The 20,056-nt window shown below is 42.1% G+C and overlaps 2 protein-coding genes across 7 annotated transcripts in view; one reads left to right on the plus strand and one right to left on the minus strand.

Moving 5' to 3' along the window:
• INTS14 (integrator complex subunit 14) overlaps positions 1 to 15,226 on the plus strand; it is a 35,748-nt gene extending 20,522 nt beyond the window's left edge. For 4 of the 6 annotated variants that reach the window (XM_024735286.1, XM_024735289.1, XM_024735287.1 and 1 more), the window contains 4 exons: positions 147 to 280; positions 10,265 to 10,383; positions 12,541 to 12,606; positions 14,383 to 15,220. In XM_024735286.1, coding sequence (XP_024591054.1) covers positions 147 to 280; positions 10,265 to 10,383; positions 12,541 to 12,606; positions 14,383 to 14,634 — 571 coding nt within the window. In that variant the 3' untranslated portion in view covers positions 14,635 to 15,220. Of the gene's footprint in view, positions 1 to 146; positions 281 to 10,264; positions 10,384 to 12,540; positions 12,607 to 14,382 lie in introns of all 6 variants that reach the window. The other 2 variants (XM_024735284.1, XM_024735285.1) reach the window with 1 other exon arrangement.
• A 766-nt stretch (positions 15,227 to 15,992) lies between these two features.
• Positions 15,993 to 20,056, minus strand: part of HACD3 (3-hydroxyacyl-CoA dehydratase 3) — a 32,893-nt gene continuing 28,829 nt past the window's right edge. The window contains exon 11 of the mRNA XM_024735278.1: positions 15,993 to 17,676. Within this exon, the coding sequence (XP_024591046.1) occupies positions 17,600 to 17,676 (77 nt within the window). The 3' untranslated portion in view covers positions 15,993 to 17,599. The remainder of the gene's footprint in view (positions 17,677 to 20,056) is intronic.

Consider the following 20,056-nt stretch of genomic DNA (forward strand, 5'->3'; position numbering starts at 1 on the left):
TTTAGGATTTGACTTTAGTAAAAGTAATGCACCTAATTTCAAAGCTGAAAACCATGTCTCTCAAGAGAAAAACACAGGCTAGAGTTATTTAACTTGACAGTCCCAGGCTTGATGTTCTTCTGATCTTCCATCTTCTCTCCATCTAGTCCTGAATGGCACGGAATGCTCTACTCCCAAGCTGACAGCAAGAAGAAATCAAACCTCATGATGTCTCTCTTTGAGCCTGGCCCAGAACCTCTCCCATGGCTAGGGAAAATGGCACAGTTGGGTCCTATTTCAGGTATAACCCAGATTAGATTTTATTTATCCTGACTTTGTTTTCTCTCTGCTGTTCAGAATGGCTCTGTCTGTGCAGTCAGAGAGCTGCGTGATTTCCCTTATGAGTGCCCTGTGGTTTCTGACGCTGGATATGTACATGGAGAACCCCAAGAGAGTTTGATGTTTGCACTTTTAATTTTACAGCTCAGGGGAAACAAATATTTAGGTTGCTTCAAGTAAAAATAAGTGCTCTAAATGCTTGGAGTGAAAAGCTATTCTCCATAAACTTTTTTCTTTAGTGTACTATTTTCAACCCAGGTACCCCTAGTCATTCATAGATAATTTAATCCCATTCCTTCTTGAAACTATTTTCCCTTAGCTTTCCTGACATTGCATTCACCTAGGACTTATCTTTTTCCTTGGCAACTTTTCTTTCTTGTCATCTTGTCTTTTCTTCCTCTTGCCTCGTGATTCCCAAGGTGTTGTTCTTTGCCTTTTCTTGGGTTATTATTCTCTCTTGGTTATTTCATCAGCTGTTATAGCTTCAGAGTCCCAAAAATCTCTGACTCTGGTGCTGCTTGATCTCTCCCTGGAACTTGCATATTATATTTCCAGTTCCCCCTTGGACCTCTCCACCTGGATATTCTGTCACAGTCCTAAGCTTAGCACGTTTATTGCAGAAACTATTGTCTCTCCCCACTTCCCCCACGAACTGTTTCTTCTGATTTTCCTACTCCCTCTGATTGAGGCCTTTGTACTCCTAGGTACTCAGGCTCCAGCTGTAGTGTCACCCTTGACTTATTTGGGCCCATTTAAATTTTAGGAACATGTACCATGCAACCTATTCTGTGCCAGGTGTGGGGGCTAAAAGAGTTAGCAGGAGTTACTCAAAGTCCAGCGGAGAGTGACGTAATAAACATGAGCTGGCACAAGATCAGAGTTGGCCTGAAGGAGGGGGTGGTCAGCTCTGCCTAGAGGACTCAGGAAAATCTGCACAGAGAAGAGACACCCTAGCTGAGTTTTGAAGAAAAAGAGGAATTTGCTGAGCTAGTGAAGGCAGAAAGGGCATCCTGCCCAAATGGAGCACAAAGTGTAAGGGAGGGGTGGGAAGGCCAGATGGTAGGTTAGAGATTGGCAGTGGTACAGCAGGGCAGGCCTCATCTGAAATGTGAAGAGCTGAGACTTTATTCTGCAGATGCTGGGAAGCCACTGAAGGGAGTAATATGATCAGATCCTTCTGGCTGTAATGAGAACAGTGGAGATACCAGTTAGATGACTTTGTATTCTAGGTACTGGTACCCCCTGGAATTGTGCAGTATGGCTGAAATCCAAGTGAAAGATCATAAATTTTGCATTTAGAAAAAGAACTCTGTGGAGTGTGGATTTGAAAAGGTAAGGGCATCTTGTAGTTAGAAGTCTCCTGTGACAGTCCTGGAGTTGTGAAGATGAAAGGCAGAACAGGGGCAGTGGCTGGCGATAGAGACGATGGGATCCATGCAAAAGGTATTTAGGAGGTAGAAACAACAGTATTTAGATATGAGAATAGAGGAAAGAGAAGAGTTGAGAATGATCCCAGGTTTCTGACCGGAGCTATCGGGTGAAAGGTGGTACTATTTTTTTTTTTTTTAAACATCTTTATTGGGGTATAAAAAGGTGGTACTATTAATTGAAACAGAACAGAGGAAGAAGAGTAGATTTGGGAAGAACATCTTTTGTGCATGTTAAGTTTATGCCTGTGAGATTTAGGTGGAGGTGCCTATAAACAATTCCTGTGGGAATCTGGAGTTCAGGAGAGAGGGCAAAGTTGAAAATATTTTTAGTTATAAGCATAATGCTGATAGTTAAAATAGTTCACAAATTTGAGTTTTGGTATACAAAAGTGAAACTGGAGAACTTGTTTAAAAATTCTGTTTCCTGGGACTTCCCTGGTGGTCCAGTGGTAAAGAATCTGCCTTACAATGCAGGGGACATAGATTTGATCCCTGGTCAGGGAACTAGGATCCCACATGCCACGGGGCACCTGGGACCGTGCACCACAACTGCTGAGCTCACGCACCTCAACTAGAGAGCCTGCGTGCCGCAAACTCCAGAGCCCTCACGCCTTGGAGCCTGTGCGCCATAACTAGAGAAGAGAAACCCCGCACACCACAACTAGAGAGAAGCCTGCGTGCCGCAACAAGGGAGCCTGCATGCTTCAATGAAGATCCCACGTGCCGCAACTAAGACCCCATGCAACCAAAAATAAATAAAAATAAATATTTAAAAAAGAAATTCTGTTTCCTGGGCCCTACCTACCGAGATTCTGACTCATTTGGTCTGGATTCAAGCCAGGAACTTTCAGGGGTTTTTTCTTTTTTTTATAAATTTATTTATTTACTTTTGGCTACGCTGGGTCTTCGTTGCTGTGTGCGGGCTTCCTCTGGTTGTCACGAGCGGGGGCTACTCTTCGTGGCGGTGCACGGGCTTCTCATTGCGGTGGCTTCTCTTGTTGCGGAGCACGGGCTCTAGGCACGCGGGCTTCAGTAGTTGTGGCATCCAGGCTCTAGAGCACAGGCTCAGTAGTTGTGGTGCACGGGCTTAGTTGCTCCGTGGCATGTGGGATCTTCCCTGACCAGGGCTCAAACTCATGTCCCCTGCATTGGAAGGCAGATTCTTAACCACTGCGCCACCAGCGAAGTCCCTGCAGTTTTAATATTACCCAAGCGATTACAATCCAGGTCAATAACCGCACTGTAAGAAGCCATAGCCTCAGGAAAGTATATACGTTAAGGAAAAAAGAGAGCCAAGGACCAGACTCCTAAAAAGGACCAACTACTAGCAGCAGTGGAATTGGCACCAGTAAAGGAAAATGAGAAGAGGCAGATGAAAGAGAAAAAGTAGAAGAAAGGGATGTCACAGACGCCAAGAGAATAAAGGGATTCAAGAAAGAAGTACAGTGTCTCATGAGCACATATGAGACACAGCCTACAATGTCTTATACACATATGCATACATGTCAGTTAAGGTCTGAAGGATGTCTTTTGCCATTGAAGCCTAAAGAAGATTTTGATGGAATATAGGCCGTAGAAGCTAGGCCAAGGGTCAGCAAACTTTTTCAGTAAAGGGCCATATAATAAATATTTTACATTTTACAGGCCATTATGGGTTTTGTCATAACCACTACACTGCCATTGTAGCACAATCATAAACCTTTTAAAAATATTTTTTAAATTCTTAATTCTTAAACAGGCAGCCAGCCATAGTTTGCCAACTCTTGAGCTAGGATCCAGGGGCTGGGCTTTTGAAGTTCACACAGGAACAGGAGAAAAGACAAAGAGCTGAAATCTCTGAGTAAAGCTGGGAGTATGGAAGGTCTACCCTCTCAGTGAGAGGATGATAAGAAAAATTCTACCCATTGTTTCTACCTACTTTTCTGCATATAAAGAAACATAAAAGTCTGCTATGAGAAATTGAAGCCCAAGTCCTGCACCATGTGGATCGACATGACCCATTCCCAAACCAAACAGTGCAAAAACTGGTCCTGAAGCAATGAAATCCATGGTGCATCCTCCAGAAGCTAATATAAATGGCTGTGTAGGAATTCCTCTGCAACCAGGGCAAAAAGAGTGCTGCAGAAAAAACAGTCCCCACTGGAAATGAGTTCATGATTCGAAAAAAAGTTTTAAAATCATGTGAGGATTTTCTCTTCTTTTAAGAAAGACCAGTAGGAGGAATAGCACCTTGAGGACTTAATCTGAAAGAGCCTGTAGAATGAGTGTTTTAAATGATTAAAGAGTTTTAGAAAGGAATAGAAACCAAGAGGAAAGAAGAAGACACTATGAATCAAGAGTCATTTGATCTTGGGACTTCCCTGGTGGTGCAGTGGTTAAGAATCCCCCGGCCAATTCAGGGGACATGGGTTCAAGCCCTGGTCCTGGAAGATCCCACATGCTGCGGAGCAACTAAGCCCACACGCCTAGAGCCCGTGCTCTACAACAGGAGAAGCCACTGCAATGAGAAGCCCACGCACCGCAATGAAGAGTAGCCCCGGCTCGCCGCAACTAGAGAAAGCCTGCGCGCAGCCACAAAGACCCAACACAGCCAAAAATAAAATAAATAAATATTTTTAAAATCACATTTAAAGAAAAAAAAAAAAAACAGTCATTTGATCTTAACAGATAGGAGGTTCTTGGTGGCTTTGTAAGAGTTTCAGCAGATGATTAGCCAGGAGACAGGTTGAGGAATGAGTTAGAGATGAGGAAATGGAAATGCCAAGTTTGACCACAAGAGGACAGAATTAGGACAGTAATTGGAGGAGAACCTGGGTGTGTGTGTGTGTGTGTGTGTGTGTGTGTGTGTGTGTGTGTGTGTGTGTGTGTGTGTGTGTCTGTCTGTGTGTGTCTGTGTGTCTGTGTGTGTCTGTGTGTCTGTGTGTGTCTGTGTATGTGTCTGTTGAAAGAGATTCTTCACCTCTTTTACCTGTTCTTTCTACAGCATTTCTACGTTCATTCTGTCTTTTCATTCTCATGGCTCTTGCCTTGTTCTGGCTTTTTTTACCTTTCACTTAGATCAGAGGTCAGCTAACTAGGGCCTGCAGGTCAAACTAGCCCACCGCTTATTTTGTAACTATAATTTTATTGTGCAGTTTTATTACACAGTCACACTCATGTATTTATATATGATCTATGGCTGCTTTCCTGCTTCAATGGCAGAATTGAGTACTTACAACAGAGACCGTATAACCCACAAAGCCTAAAATATTGCTGTCTGATCCTTTGCAAAAAAAGCTTGCTCACCCCTAACCTAGACTATTGTGAGAGTTTTCACCACAGCTGCCTGTCCATAATCTAAGGTAGTAACATTCACATGCCTTTCTGATCTGGCTGCCAACCTAGCAATGCTCGGCTGGTTAACGCGTATTCTTTTTTTTTTTTTAATTTATTTATTTATTCATTTATTTTTGGCTGTGTTTGGTCTTCGTTGCTGTGCGGGCTGTCTCCAGTTGCAGCGAGTGGGGGCCACTCTTCGTTGCGGTGCACGGGCTTCTCATTGCGGTGGCTTCTCTTGTTGTGGAGCACAGGCTGTAGGTGCACGGGCTTCAGTAGTTGTGTCATATGGGCTCAGTATTTGTGGCTCGCGGGCTCTAGAGTGCAGGCTCAGTAGTTGTGGCGCACAGGTTTAGTTGCTCCATGGCATGTGGGATCTTCCCAGACCAGGGATCGAACCCATGTCCCCTGCATTGGCAGGCAGATTCTTAACCACTGCGCCACCAGGGAAGTCCTAACGCATGTTCTTAAGTCAGATGGAACTGCTCTTTACTCAGCCCTGTATTCATGTTGTTTTTTCCTCCCGCTATCTGTTCTTTTCCCTGAGGATAATAAGAGCTAACATCTCTTGAATTTAACTTTGTGCCGGGCACTGTGCTAGACAAAATGAAATGTATCATCTCATTTAATTCTCACAACTGTCCTAGGGAATTGGGATTGTCATTATGGTAACAAGTAATAAGTGATAATAAAACCTATCTTAGAGGGTTGTTGGAGAATTTATTGAGGGAATGTGTATTGGCTACCTGACGCAGAGTAGGCACATTTTAATGGTGGATCCTGCTGTTTGTTTGGTTTTTTTTGGCTGCATTGGGTCTTCGTTGCTGCACGTGGACTTTCTCTAGTTGTGGCGAGCAGGGGCTACTCTTCATTGCAGTGTGTGGGCTTCTCATTGTGGTGGCTTCTCTTGTTGCGGAACACGGGCTCTAGGCACGCAGGCTTCAGTAGTTGTGGCATGCAGACTCAGTAGTTGTGGCTCGTGGGCTCTAGAATGCAGGCTTAGTAGTTGTGGTGCACAGGCTTAGTTGGTCCACCACATATGGGATCTTCCCAGACCAGGGCTCCAAACCATGTCCCCTGCATTGGCAGGCGGACTCCCAACCACTGCGCTACCAGGGAAACCCTGCTGTTTTAATTATGTTTTTTAATCAAAGGAAAGCTTGCAAAATAGTACTGTTTATACTTATCCCTTCTCCTAATTCTGTTCCTAGAGACAACCATTTTCAAATTTTAATTGTTTCTTTTGATGTTTACTTACATTTCTAAATAATATAAGTATACAGCTATTTCTTGACCTTTTTTTTCTTTTAAAGGTCATTTATTTTGCCTTTTTAAGGAAAACTAGTAAGCTCTCTTACCGCTACCATCCCTCCCCACTCATCCACCCAAGAAGCACATTTTTCCCTTCCTCAATCCTTGCAGTGTGGTTATAGCGTTCTTTTTGGGTAAATCAGTATTCCGTCCTTGCTAAGTGAAGTCAGTATTATTTACTACTAAGCTGTGTGGCCTACCACATCACATTTCCTTTGTTTTGCGGCTCTTCGTGGCCTACTCCAGATACTACTTTTTTTTTTAATTAGACATTTCTTTTTTCTAGCAGGTAAGATAAATGTATTATAACTTTAATTAAAAGGAAAGCTCTCTTGGAAAGGCACTGATGTTCCTCAGAGGATGCGGGAAAGAGCTGGGCAGCCTGGCTGTAGGGGAGCCAGCAGCAGATGAGCGCAGCCCTCACTCTGGGCTCTCTCGCAGCCTTTCTCTACTTCTCTCTTCTTTTTTCTTGTTTTCCTTTGCTGTTTTCTGTGTACCTATCACTAATGCCTCCGTAAGTAAAATACATCGTTTACGTATTTTTTTGTCAGTTTCTTTCTTTTTTTTGCTTGGAGTCATCTCCCTCCCTCTTTTTTTTTTTTTTTTTTTTTTTTTTTTTTTGGGGTTCCCCCCCCCCCCCTTTTTTTTTTTTTTTTTTTTTTTTTTTGTGGTACGCGGGCCTCTCACTGCTGTGGCCTCTCCCGTTGCGGAGCACAGGCTCCGGACGCGCAGGCTCAGCGGCCATGGCTCAGTGGCCATGGCTCATGGGCCCAGCCGCTCCGCGGCATGTGGGATCTTCCCGGACCGGGGCACGAACCCGTGTCCCCTGCATCGGCAGGCGGACTCTCAACCACTGCGCCACCAGGGAAGCCCTCCCTCCCTCTTGTTTCATGAATGGACTGGTGGTTCTCTAGGCTGGTTGCATAGTTGTCATCCCGAGTCTTCCTTTCATAGCTCTTCCGTGGCTCTCCTGTTTCACGCATCCTCCTGAGAAAAGGGTACATGGGAAGTGAACATTTGAAATCTTGCATATGTGGAAGTGTCTGTATTTCATCCCTTACACCTGATTGATAGTGTGGTTGGATATTGAGTTCTAGGTTGGGAATCATTTTCCTTTAGAGTTTTGAAGCATCACTCTATTGTCTCTTCTGGCTTCCAGTGTCACTACTGAGAGTCTAGTGCCATGCTGACTGCCAGGGCTTTGACATTGATCTCTGTTTCCTCTGCACACCTTGAGGCTCTTTTAGTGTCCCTAGCATTCAAGATTTTCAGAATCATGTACCTAGTTTTTGGTCTCTTCACTCATTGTGCTGGGGACTCAGTGGGCCCTTTCATCTAGGAATTCATGTTCTTCATTCCTGGGAACACGAATATGTCTTTGATTTCTCCCCTGTTTGTATTCTCTGTTCTCCCTCTCTAGAACATATGTTTATGATTTGTGTGTGTGTGTGTGTGTGTGTGTGTGTGTGTAATTTTCTTATCATCCCCTACCCATTTTTTTCATTTTTAAAATTTTTTGTTGTACGTTCTGTAAAATAATCTTCAACTTTATCTTGCAACTGATTTTTTAAAAATTTCTGCTATCATATTTATTATTTCTAAGATCTCTTGTTCTTTTTTCATAAATGTCTGCTAACCTGGTTACCACATATAATGGCTCCAAACAGTTAGAGACAGTACAAGATAGGCTACGATTAGACGTTGAAATGTTTGTTACTGACACTGAGTGCTGTAGGATAAAAGGGACTAGAGAAATCACTGTCTACCAGAAAAATATGGGACAACTCCATGGAGAAAGTAGGATAGGATCTGGACCTAGAATTTAAGTAACTTTGGAAAGGTGAGGAACAGCAGTGTTGAGTAGGGGAAGTGTTATCTTCGAAACCAGGCCCAGCTGAGTCCCTGTGAAATCTGAGCCTCAGTTTCCTCATCTGTAATGAGACTAATAATATCTACCCTCTAGGGTTGCTGTAAGGAGAGAAGTTGTATGTGTAAAGTATTTTGCACATAGTTGTAATTTAATAAATTACATTTAATAAATTCTGTAAGTTCCTTGAGGCCCGAACAATACCTTCTCTAGCCACACTTCCTAGCACAGTGCTTGCTGCATAATGAGGTCTTACTATAGATGATGAATGAGTACGTGAGGGAGGGAATAAATAAATGAGGAAAGGAGAACATTCCAGACAGGGGGATAACAAGGAACAGTGGCAGGGAAGTTGGAAATAAGCATGTGGCATGGGAAACAACTGTTGGGATCTTGGCCTGACTAGAAAGGTTTATGTATTAACAAGTATTTGTGGAAATGTCTGGAAAGCTGAGCCACTACTTTTTGGAGTGGGTAGGAGGAGAGGGGACTGACAGAGATAGTATGGGGCCAGTATAAGGCATCTAAATTAATGACAAGATTGGGGTTAGAGGGCTTATGGGTCAGTTAGAGAAACTGGGCTAATTCCAGTTTTCAACATGAACATTTGAGCAAGGGATTTAAGCTCCCCAGACTTGTTGGGAAAATGATTCCTTCTTTGTCTACCCCAAATGATAATAAGGATAAAATAAGCCAGTAGATACAAGTATGCTTTGTAAGTTTGTGACAGAGTTTCAGTGACTTAGGAAATAGGTAGAAAAACAAAAACCCTTGTTTATCCACATGACTATAAAACCAACATGGCTTTAAATCCTTGGAAGCAATAAACTAGTAACCCATAAGATGAGGTATGTTTCACCAAAAAGGTATTTCTTCCCTTGCTCTTTTTTTTTTGGCTGTGCAGGGTCTAAGACATTGCTGCGCGCGGGCTTTCATTGCTGTGCAGGCCCCCAAGCAGAAGGGCGACTGAGCACCTCGGCCGCCCCAGCTTGTACCCACCCACAGACTCAGGGCGGCACCAGAGGCCAACCCTGGGCCTTAAGCCCATCTCTGTCCTGCTTGCTTTTTGTTAATGTTGTTGGTTTTTTTAAGTTGGTTTTCAGTTTTCGTTTGTTTGGTCTTATTTTGTAAGAAACTATTTTATATATAGTAGACCCCGTGCGCAAGCAGGGGCCACTCTTCGTTGTGGTGTGGGCTTCTCCTTGCCGTGGCTTCTCTTGTTGAGGACAGGCTCTAGGCGCATGGGCTTCGGTAGTTGTGGCACGCAGGCCTCAGTAGTTGTGGCTCGTGGGCTCTAGAGTGCAGGCTCAGTAGTTGTGGTGCACAGGCTTAGTTGCCCTGCAGCATGTGGGATCTTCCCGGACCAGAGCTCGAACCCGTGTCCCCTGCATTGGCGGGCGGATTCTTAACCATTGGACCACTAGGGAAGTCCTTTCCCTTGCTCTTTTCCATAATTTGGCTATACGTAATTTTACTTTTAAATTTTCGCAGTGCCTAGACCTATGTTGTCTAATCCAGTAGCCACTCACCGCAGAGGCTCTTTAAATTTAATTAAATAAAATTCAGTTCCTCTGTTACACTAGCCATGTGTCAAGGGTTCAGTGGTCACATGGGCTATGGCTACCATTCCTCATCACAGAAAGTTCTGTTGGAGAGTGCTGGGCTAGGCTATATAGAATTGCAGTATGTATATATACATATATTTTTATATATACTTTAGTATTATTGTATGTACAACATTTTTATCCTCTCTGACCTTAATTTATAAAGCAGATAAGTGAAGCTTGTTTCTTTAAAAACATTAAGCTGTTTTTCACTTGTATGGGTCTCAGTTGATTGTTTAGTGTCCGACATCAGTATTGAGAACAGGTTCCCCAACCTGACTGAAGTTAATGGATTTTCTTAATTAGGGAAGTAACAGGATATAGGAGATTGAATGATTCAAAGAGCTTCTAGCCTAATTGGAAATGTAATTGATTGTGTTTTGCCAGATGTCATTTCAAGAATGTCTTTTTCTTTTAAGATGCTAAAGAAAACCCTTATGGTGAGGATGATAATAAGAGCCCATTCCCCCTGCAGCCCAAAAACAAACGCAGTTATGCCCAGAATGTGACCGTGTGGATCAAACCCAGTGGCCTGCAGGTAACATTACCATTCACGTTGCTCTCCACTGGGGACAGGAGGAGGGATTCTGGCGGGCAGGCGGACATTTGATTTGATTTTCTTTTCCTTCGATACTTAGTAATTAATTTACTTCTAATGTTTGTCATTATTTCCAAAAAGGATTTGAAGTGGCCTACAGTAAAACACGTAGGTAGCAGGATCATTTTTTACAAAATTTAGAGCAATATGAAACGTAGAGGAAGAGGAGAGACAATTGTTTCAGGAAGCCAAGGCAAAATGATAATTGTATTTGAGCAATTTGGCTCTGGGCTTCCTGCTACCAAGGTCAAAAAAGAAACATGTTGTTTATATGGTTCTTCTTGTCTGATAAAAGGAAGCATGTCAGTTCTTCTAGAGAGACACATTCTTCTGGCATTAAATTTTAATGTAAAAGTTTTGACATGGTGAGTCATTGAATAACATTATGGGTGTTATCTTTAATAATAATTTTGAGAAAGATGTAAAAATCTTCATGTGGTTATTTCTTCCATCCCCACAGGGTAAGCCAAAGCATTATCCTATAATGCCACAGAGACACTTTCATGGGAGGCTAAGATTATCTTGTTATCAAGGTGTGCTGCTTTTAGTCAACATACTCAGTGACTTTCTTGTCCCATTAGTCATTTATACCTATTTTTTTTAACTCTTTATTTTATATTGGAGTATAGCTGATTAACAATGTTGTGCTAGTTTCAGGTGCACAGCAAAGGGACTCAGCCGTACATATACATGTATCTGTTCTCCCCCAAAACTCCCCTCCCATCCAGGCTGCCACATAACATTGAGGAGAGTTCCCTGTGCTATACAGTAGGTCCTCGTTCGTTGGCCACTTTAAATATAGCAGTGTTATACCTATTTTTAAAAATCACTTTTTTATCATTTGAGTGCCTTTTTTTTTTTTTTCCTTTGTTCTTCCACGAGTCCAACCTAAGCCAAATGAGAAGAGGCAGTCAGGCCACCTGACCACAGAAGTAACTTCTGTTGACGGCATAGTCTCTTCCAGCCCCCTTTTCAGGGAGACTGGACACATCCTGCCGTGGCTAAGGGGCCTCTTCCCTTTGTTGGAAATTCAAGTTCTCCTTCTTTCTTGCCACCACTGACCCCAACACTTCCCTGTCAGAAAGAGAGCTGAATTTTTCTAAAATTATTTTTTAAATTTTGTTTTGATCTGGGTGTATTGTTTCATTATGGTGAGGTGCACATAACAAAATTTACCATTTCAAATATTTTAAAGTTACAATTCAGTGGCATTTAGTACAATCACAGCCATCACCACTATCTAGTTCCAAAACATTTTCATCACCCCAAAAGGAAATCCTATGCCCACTAAACAAGTCACTCTCCCCCAGCTCTTGTCAGCCACTAGTCTGCTTTCTGTCTATAAGGATTTGCCTGTTCTGGATATTTCATATAAACTGCATCATATTATACGTGGCCTTTTGTGTTTGACTTCTTTCAGTTAGCATAATGTTTTCAACGTTCATTCACGTTGTAGCATGTGTCAGTACTTCTTTCCTTTTGATGGCTGAGTAATAGTCCATTGTATAAATAAACCACGTTTTGTTTATCCATTCATTCGGTTGGTGAACTTTTGAATTATTTCCACCTTTTGGCTATTATGAATAATGCTGCTATGAACATTTGCCAAATTTATTTTTTGTTTTGTTGCTCTGCTGTTGTCATGAAAAGAGTTTTATAGTTTTAGCTCTTACGTTTAGGCCTCTGATCCATTTTGAGTCCATTTTTTGTATATGGTATGAAGTAAGAGTCCAACTTCATTTTTTTGCGGGTGGCTATCCAGTTATCCAAGCACCATTTGTTAAAGAGACTGTTCTTTCCCCCATTGGATGGTCTTGGTACCCTTGTCAAAAAGCAGCGGCCATAGATGTATGGGTTTACTGGGGGTGTTTTTGTGACAAGTTCATTATTATCACCAAGGGATTTATTATCATCAAGCCTTTTGAAGGAGGGAGATGCTTTACTAATGTTGAACAATGACATTAACTCAGAAGGGATCCTCATCTTGACATTGTAACTCTTTTCTCATTTTCATTTTTTTAATTTAAAGCCGTCCTTTTGTATTCTTTCCCTTTTTACCACAGAATTCTAATGTTGAATTCTTTTTACCCTCGATAGACAGATGTACAGAAGATTTTAAGAAATGCAAGGAAACTACCTGAAAAAACACAGACATTCTATAAGGTAAGACTGTCAGACTTATAGGGAATGAGGGCGGGCCCTGGGATGTGTGCCAGAAATAAACAGTTCACAGTAGTGTAGGGTAACGTTGAACATGGACAGGGATTAGAAATGTATGGTTTGTTTGTGCCTTCGTTTTTTCATCAGTAAAGTCAGTAGAAGTGAAAGTCTGTTGCTGCCCTAAAATCCAGGAATCAGAAGTGTTTAAATGGCCTGGTTCTGTGCAGCGGGTCTTCTCTGCGTTGGTGCTGTTGTGAATGGCTGAGGGAAGGAGCTGCAAGGACCTGTGGGTCACAGCCCTTAAACCTCCTCACTGCTCCCATATGGGTATCCAGTCTGACTCCAGGCAACCATTGTATGTGACTTCCAGGGATGGTGATTGCTCAGAACATTCTTACTGTACCAGAGGATCTGCTTCCAGGAATGACTTCTAAAATTGCACGTTTACGAATTGCAAAAGGATGGCCCTCCAGAATCATACCTAGCTAATGCAGAACCATTGGTGGAATGAAGTTACAAGGGATGGGGTGGAGTTGAGGGGCATTTAAGGTCACTCCTTGCTTCTCCCCTGTCCTTCTGGTGTTTGGCTAAGATTAAGTTAAGTGGCAGTGTGAGGTATGCTGTATTGGCAATTGTGTCCTAGCTTGCGAATCTTAAAATACGGTACACACAGCCAGCTCCAGGGTAGCATCTCTTCCAGAGAACATATGTGCTTTGTCTGGGTGTTATCTTATTACCTTTATGTCTTCTAATTATGTAGCGAGCTGGTGAAATCAATCAGAGTTCAACCAGAGAGCTGCCCAGCCCACCATGTCCCCCACTAACTGAAGCCCTAGGCCCTTGATGACCACTCCTTGGCTGTAGTCCCTGTCTCCCTGCAGAGCTGTCTATTCAGGGTGGCACACTTGTACTTCGGCCTTCTGAACTTTTCAGTTGTAAACAGATGATAGTAGAGAGGTGGTCAGAAAGCCCATTTCTCTTTTCTGGTTTTATATAACCTACAGGAAAGGGCCTCTACCAGATGGCTGTGTCAGCTCTTCCAGTGGGCATGGAAGAGGTTATCCTCATTTTGTGCCACTGACACCCAGAGAGGCTACACAACTTGCCCAGATCACACTGCTAAGTGATAGATGGGGCATTTCATATTTCTGTGCTTCCATCCACTACTCAACCTTTTGTGGTAATCTTTGGGGTCAGACCTACTGACTCCTCCAGTGCCTCCTCCAGACATGCTCATCGTCATTCAGTCTAAGGCTCCAGCCAGAGGAACCGGAGGGTAAGAGCCCTCTGAGGTTTGGGGCAAGCCTTTTCTGTACCTGAATAACGGAGGAAAAGTATCCTCCATAGAGTTATGAGTACATGAAATGATGTATGCAAAGCATCTCACCATGTTTGGCCTAAGTGCTCATGCAGGAACGTGGAGAGACCTAGAGGGTATAATGCTAAATGAGATACCTCAGATCAGGAGGATGTCATTTCTATGCAGAATCTACAAAGTACCTCACCATGTTTGGCCTAAGTGCTCATGAACTGTGGTGAGGATGACCTGAGTTTCAGTCACCTGTGTCTCCCTTAGCTTTCTGATCACCTGCAGAGGAACCACTTCCCAGTCATGTCATCACACTCTCTTGTTATTGGCATCTCTGTACAAGCACTTGTTCTCATATAAAAATGCTCATTTAAGATTAGGAATCAAGGAGAACTTATACTAAGCTGAGCACTTACAAAGTATGTGATGAGGAGAACACATTTCAGGAACATTGGTGTCTTTTGTTTTAGGAGCTGAACCGTTTACGAAAGGCTGCCTTGGCCTTTGGTTTCCTGGACCTGCTCAAAGGGGTGGCTGACATGCTAGAAAGGGAGTGCACGCTGCTGCCTGACACAGCTCACCCCGATGCTGCATTCCAGCTGACTCACGCCGCCCAGCAACTCAAGCTGGCCAGTACTGGCACCTCTGAGTACGCCGGGTATGACCACAACATCACACCTTTGCAGACAGACTTCTCTGGGAGCAGCGCTGAAAGAATGTGAAGCTGACTTCATTCTTTTTTCAAGTGAAAATAATTTAGGATAAAAACTTTTCTGGTCTGTTCACCTCTGCAGCAGCTACCCAAAGACCTTCCCAAGGCTGCCTCAGAAGCACCACTTGCAGGTTTGACTCTGCTACTCTGAGAAGGGTTCTGCAGGGTGGGCAGCTGCTCGGGCTTTGACCTTAGCTTTCTGGAGCTCAGTCTTTAAAACCGAAAGACAACTGTTGCTCCCACAATGGGCACCTCTCCTGAGAAGCCTGAAGGACTGACAAGCGTAGAGCCCTCTCCACCTTCCTCGGGCACCCTAACAACCTGGGTTCTCTGTTCCTGAAATGCCCTTTACTCTTCTCCTCTCCCAACCACAGGGACATTTTCAGGTACCTATGATTGGGAGAGGAGACTTGCTAAGTACAAGCCCAACATCACTAAGTTTCAGAATTTCCTTAGAACTTGGGCAAAAGGTCGGTGGTAACCCTTAGGTGCTTTTGGCATATCTTGAGATACAAACTTTTAGATAGCAACCATAAATGTATAAAATTCTTGTTTCTTCACATTTTTTTTAATGAAAATAAAATATTTGATTTCCTATAAAATGGTTGCACTGGGAAATTTTTAATGGGTCTTTTTGCCTTTTGCTCTGTCCTATAACCTAAGTATAATTTTAACTTCCTAAGTAGCATAGATTCATCAGTCTTGAAGGTTCCTTGGGTTCCATACTGACTTCCTTGTTTCTGACACTGGTTAGGCCTCACTGCTTCACTGCCTAAGCCAGGTTCCATCCAGGTAGATTCTGATATCACTGTAGTCAGTTATGCTTCCAGTTCATGAGCTAGCTTCATGACCTCAGGCAAGTCATCTAATCTCTCCAGGCTTTATTTACATCATCAGTGCTTTTCAGATTGTTCTGTAAAACTCCTAAGGAATGGCTGCTTCAACCCAAGCAAACATGTTTTATTTAACATGCTGAATTGCTATATAGGCATACCTCAGAGGTTTTGCAGGTTTGCCTCCAGGCCACCGCAGTGAAGCAAATATTTCACTAAAGTGAGTCACACGAATTTCTTCGTTTCCCAGTATATAAAAATGTTATGTTTACACTATACTGTAGTCTACTAAATGTGCAATAGCATTCTAAAATAAAATGTATATACCTTGATTTTAAAATATTTAACTGCTAAAAAATGCTATCCATCCTCTGACAACACAGTGTTGCCACAGATCTTCAATTTCTAAAAAATGCAAGTATCTGTGAAGTGCAATAAAGCGAGGTATGCCTATAAAATATTTTGTCTAAACAAAGGAATTTATCACTAACAATTTGGAAACCATTAGACTAAATGATATTTAAACACAAGTTACTAAGATTTTAATTGTAAATGTTTAATAGAAATACACAATCTTTAGCTTTCTCAGACAGCAATAAAGGGGTTTATAACAATCAGTCACTAAGAATACAAGATTCTACCACAAAGATACAGCATAATCTGCTGTAAAGCTGATCTGCCCAATTACACATAGAAAGTCAGTTGAAAGAACACCAGAAATTAATACAAACAAATGTTGACAGAAGTTGCAGACATGCAAAATATCCTTCGGTGCAATGAACTTGTAAAAATATCAACCAGCCTATGCTAATCAGATGTTTTTACTTAGGTCAAACCAAGTTTCCATCTTGGCCCCAGAGAAATAGCATAACCCAGAGTCCCCTTTCCCCCAGGAACAATGGGAATGGCAGAACAGAAAGAGTCATCATACCTCAAATTCTTATATACAAACATTACTTGGTTTACTTGGAATGTATTAGGGAAAACTGATGTTTTCGACAATGGCCAAATCATAGTGTCTAGATTTTTTTCAGTTCCTCTGTTGGTAGATTTCCTGCCGGGAATTGTTAAAGGCTCAGCTGGTGGTTCTCCAGCCAAAGTTCTCACTTTGTTTTCACTGTCCTACTGCAGACAGGTGAAACAACAGCAAAATAAAAAGCAGGTGTTTTTGAGGCCTATTCAAAAACAGTTCCACCAACTCACTCTGACACAAGTAAATGGACTCAGTCAATGCAGGGGAAGGAACACTGAGTTTTTTATGTCTGTGCACAGCCTAAGACAGTTTCATAGGTATTTTTACTTGGCCTACTCTGATGTTTCCAGTTTGCCACAGGCTGCATGGCCAGTTTGACCCTTTTGATCCCTGTAACACCATTTGCATTTGGAACTCTTATAATCTCATTGTTTTCTAACTAATGTTTCATCTTTCGTGTTGAAAATAGTTCCGATTTAGCTAGGAATGAAGTAAATGATCATGGTGTTCCAAGGTTCTGACTGGTTTCTCTCAAATCACCCTGGGACTCTCCAGTGCCCACGCAGGTTAAGATGTTGTTAGAGAGATTCAGAGGTAATATGTGTCCTCCAGCCCTACTCGGACTCAGAAATGTTTTATCAATGACTGAGTAAAACTCGATTTCCAGAAAAATCAATGCCAACCCACTTAACAAGTAGCCCCTTGGGTACAGAATATATTAGGTCCTTGTCTGAGTCACTTTCACAGCCTCCAACACAGCAACGTAGTCTTGCTTTTTTTTTTTCCACAAGCAATAGCTGAAAAGAACAATTCCCAGCTATAAGAATGGCCAGTAGCTGGTAGCATCAGGGCACTGAAGAAGTATCTCTGGCCTGTGTGAAACAGACTGACTGGACATGGAGTGGGTGGGGGTAGGGCTGAGTCTTTTGCTGTCATTAACAGAATACACAGGAATGAACCTGTCATCAGGTATCAGTAATCCATGTCATGCAAGTACTACACTAAGATAATACAGTAAATTCAGGAATGTTACTGGGGAAAAAGGAAGATAGCCTCACTGAGAATATAATCATTTAACTTTAAAAAAACTTTTACATCAGTACAAGAAGGTAAAACTAAGAATTATAGATTAGGCTCAAACTGGCAAGAAGTCATCTAAATCTCTCTTTTTAGTGGATCTTTTTCTTTTTTTGTCCAAAGCGCCGCCTGCGCTGTTTATAAAGATGACGGAAATTTATGTACAATCCTGAAAAAGAAAAGAGGCCAGTTAGAAAGGAGAATCTTTGTCTCTGTTTATAAGCAGAAGCTCTTGGGGCAGGACAGTCCCTAGTTGTCTGTTTTTCATATCCCACAGCCCTGTGCTTACTGCAGTTGCTCAGGAAGTACAACTTAGAACAAATATTAATAATGCACTAGAGACAATTCAATTTTCCCCCAGTGGGTTCTACAATTTAATTTTCTCCCATATTTTACTATGAAAAATTTCAAATATACAGAAGATTAAACCATGTACAGTGAATACCACCTAGATTTAAACTTTAACTTTTTCACATTTATCACATACCCATTCCCATCTCATTCTTTATGTATTTCAGTGTAAGCTGCAGACATCAGTACACTTCACCCCTAAACATTTCATTAATTAGAGTTCAGTATTCTCTTTTTTCCTTTCTTTTAAGGTAGGATTTATATAAAATGAAATACACAAATCTGAAACAGAGAGAACCTAATTTTTAATTCAAGGCTATGCAATAATATGTATTAAGCAATAGCCTAAAAGGTATGAGACACTTTTCTAGGAAGCACACAATTCAGTGAACTAGAAAAACACAGGATTTAAGAGCCAGAAGAAAATTTCAATCCTACGTGATCACTGAGTAGTTCTGCAGCTTAGTCTCACCTCAGTTTTCTCACTGTACAACAGGGTTAAAAACACTTATTTTACAGCCATTGTGAGAGAACATATGTTTGATCCATACACAAATATAACGGTTGTTATACTGCTTCTAAATTACGTAGATTTAGGATTTATTTCATTCTGAAGAATAAGAACAACTACATATTCATTGTAGGCAAACTATGAATACAGAACCTTGTAAGTTAGAATATGCAATAGCTTAAACAACACACGGAAAAGCCACTAGGGTTAGTGCACATTAAAATACATCTACCTGTGACTTCTCTGGTGGTCCAGTGGTTACAACTCTGCGCTCCCAATGCAGGGGGCCCAGGTTCGATCCCTGGTCAGGGAACTAGATCCTGCATGCCACAACTAAGAGCCTGCATGCCACAACTAAAATCATGCCGCAACTAAAGATCCCGCACGCAGCAACAAAGATCCTGCGTGCCACAACTAAGACCTGGTGCAAATATTTTTTAAAATACGTCTACCCTTCTAGCTCTTTTAGTAAAATATTTTAAGGGTCTTTCCAACACTTATTCCTTTTTAACACTTTCAGTAGGCCCACCTCATGGAGCCTAATTACAGTAGTACTAGATTTATCCAGTAATAGAGGTAAAGAGCTCTTTTAATGAGTGCATTTTCCAAATGGAAGCTTACTCCCTTAAAGCGCCAAACGTTTTAACATTTTTGGTGTGAAATCTTTCTGAAATGGAAAAGAAGAACAAATGGAATAAAATTTAACCTTTGGCAGATGACCTGCCCCCATAATGTATATTATTTAACTGCACTTCTGCCATGTGCAGATTCCGAGGGGCTCCTAAAGGGTGTAGGTCTCTTCTCCCCCACTTCTAAATGACCAAGATCGGGAATTCCCTGGTGGTCCAGTGGTTAGGACTCCACGCTTTCACTGCCAAGGGCCCGGGTTCAATCCCTGGTTGGGGAACTAAGATCCCACAAGCCGTGTGGTGCAGATAAATAAATAAATAACCAAGATCACTGGGCTTTCCAACTTCTTGGGTTTACTTTTTGTGGTCTCCCTCTCAGTCTGGGGAAGCCAGCCTCCAAGCTGGTCCCCAATAATCCCTACCTCCTGGTATTTCATACCCTTGTGTAGTCCCCTCCCACATTATACAAGGTTGATCTGTGTAAGAAAGAGAATACAGCAAAAGTGATAGTATGTCAGGGCTTCCCTGGTGGCGCAGTGGTTAAGAATCCACCTGCCAACGCGGGGGACGTGGGTTTGAGCCCTGGTCCGGGAAGATCCCACATGCTGCGGAGCAACAAAGCCCCCGTGCGCCACAACTACTGAGCCTGCGCTCTAGAGCCCGGAAACCACAAATACTGAAGCCCACGCGCCTAGAGCCCGTGCTCCGCAACAAGAGAAGCCACCGCAATGAGAAGCCCGCGCACCGCAACAAAGAGTAGCCCCTGCTCACCGCAACTAGAGAAAGCCCATGTGCAGCGACAAAGACCCAACACAGCCAACAAATAAATAAATCTTTTTTTTAAAAAGTGATAGTATGTTACTTGTGAGTTTAGGTTATAAAAAGCAGTGTGGACATGACAGAAGTGCTAATTATCACTATAATGGCAATCTTATTTCAATTGATAAATGTATCAAATCAACATGTTATACCTTAAAGTTATACAATGTTTTATGTCAAATATATTTCAATAATAAATAAATTTTTTAAAGGCAAAAAAAAAAAAAAAAAAGGCAGTG

The sequence above is a fragment of the Neophocaena asiaeorientalis genome, unplaced genomic scaffold (genome assembly GCF_003031525.2).
Source record: "Neophocaena asiaeorientalis asiaeorientalis breed wild unplaced genomic scaffold, Neophocaena_asiaeorientalis_V1.1 scaffold264, whole genome shotgun sequence".
NCBI lineage: Eukaryota > Metazoa > Chordata > Mammalia > Artiodactyla > Phocoenidae > Neophocaena > Neophocaena asiaeorientalis.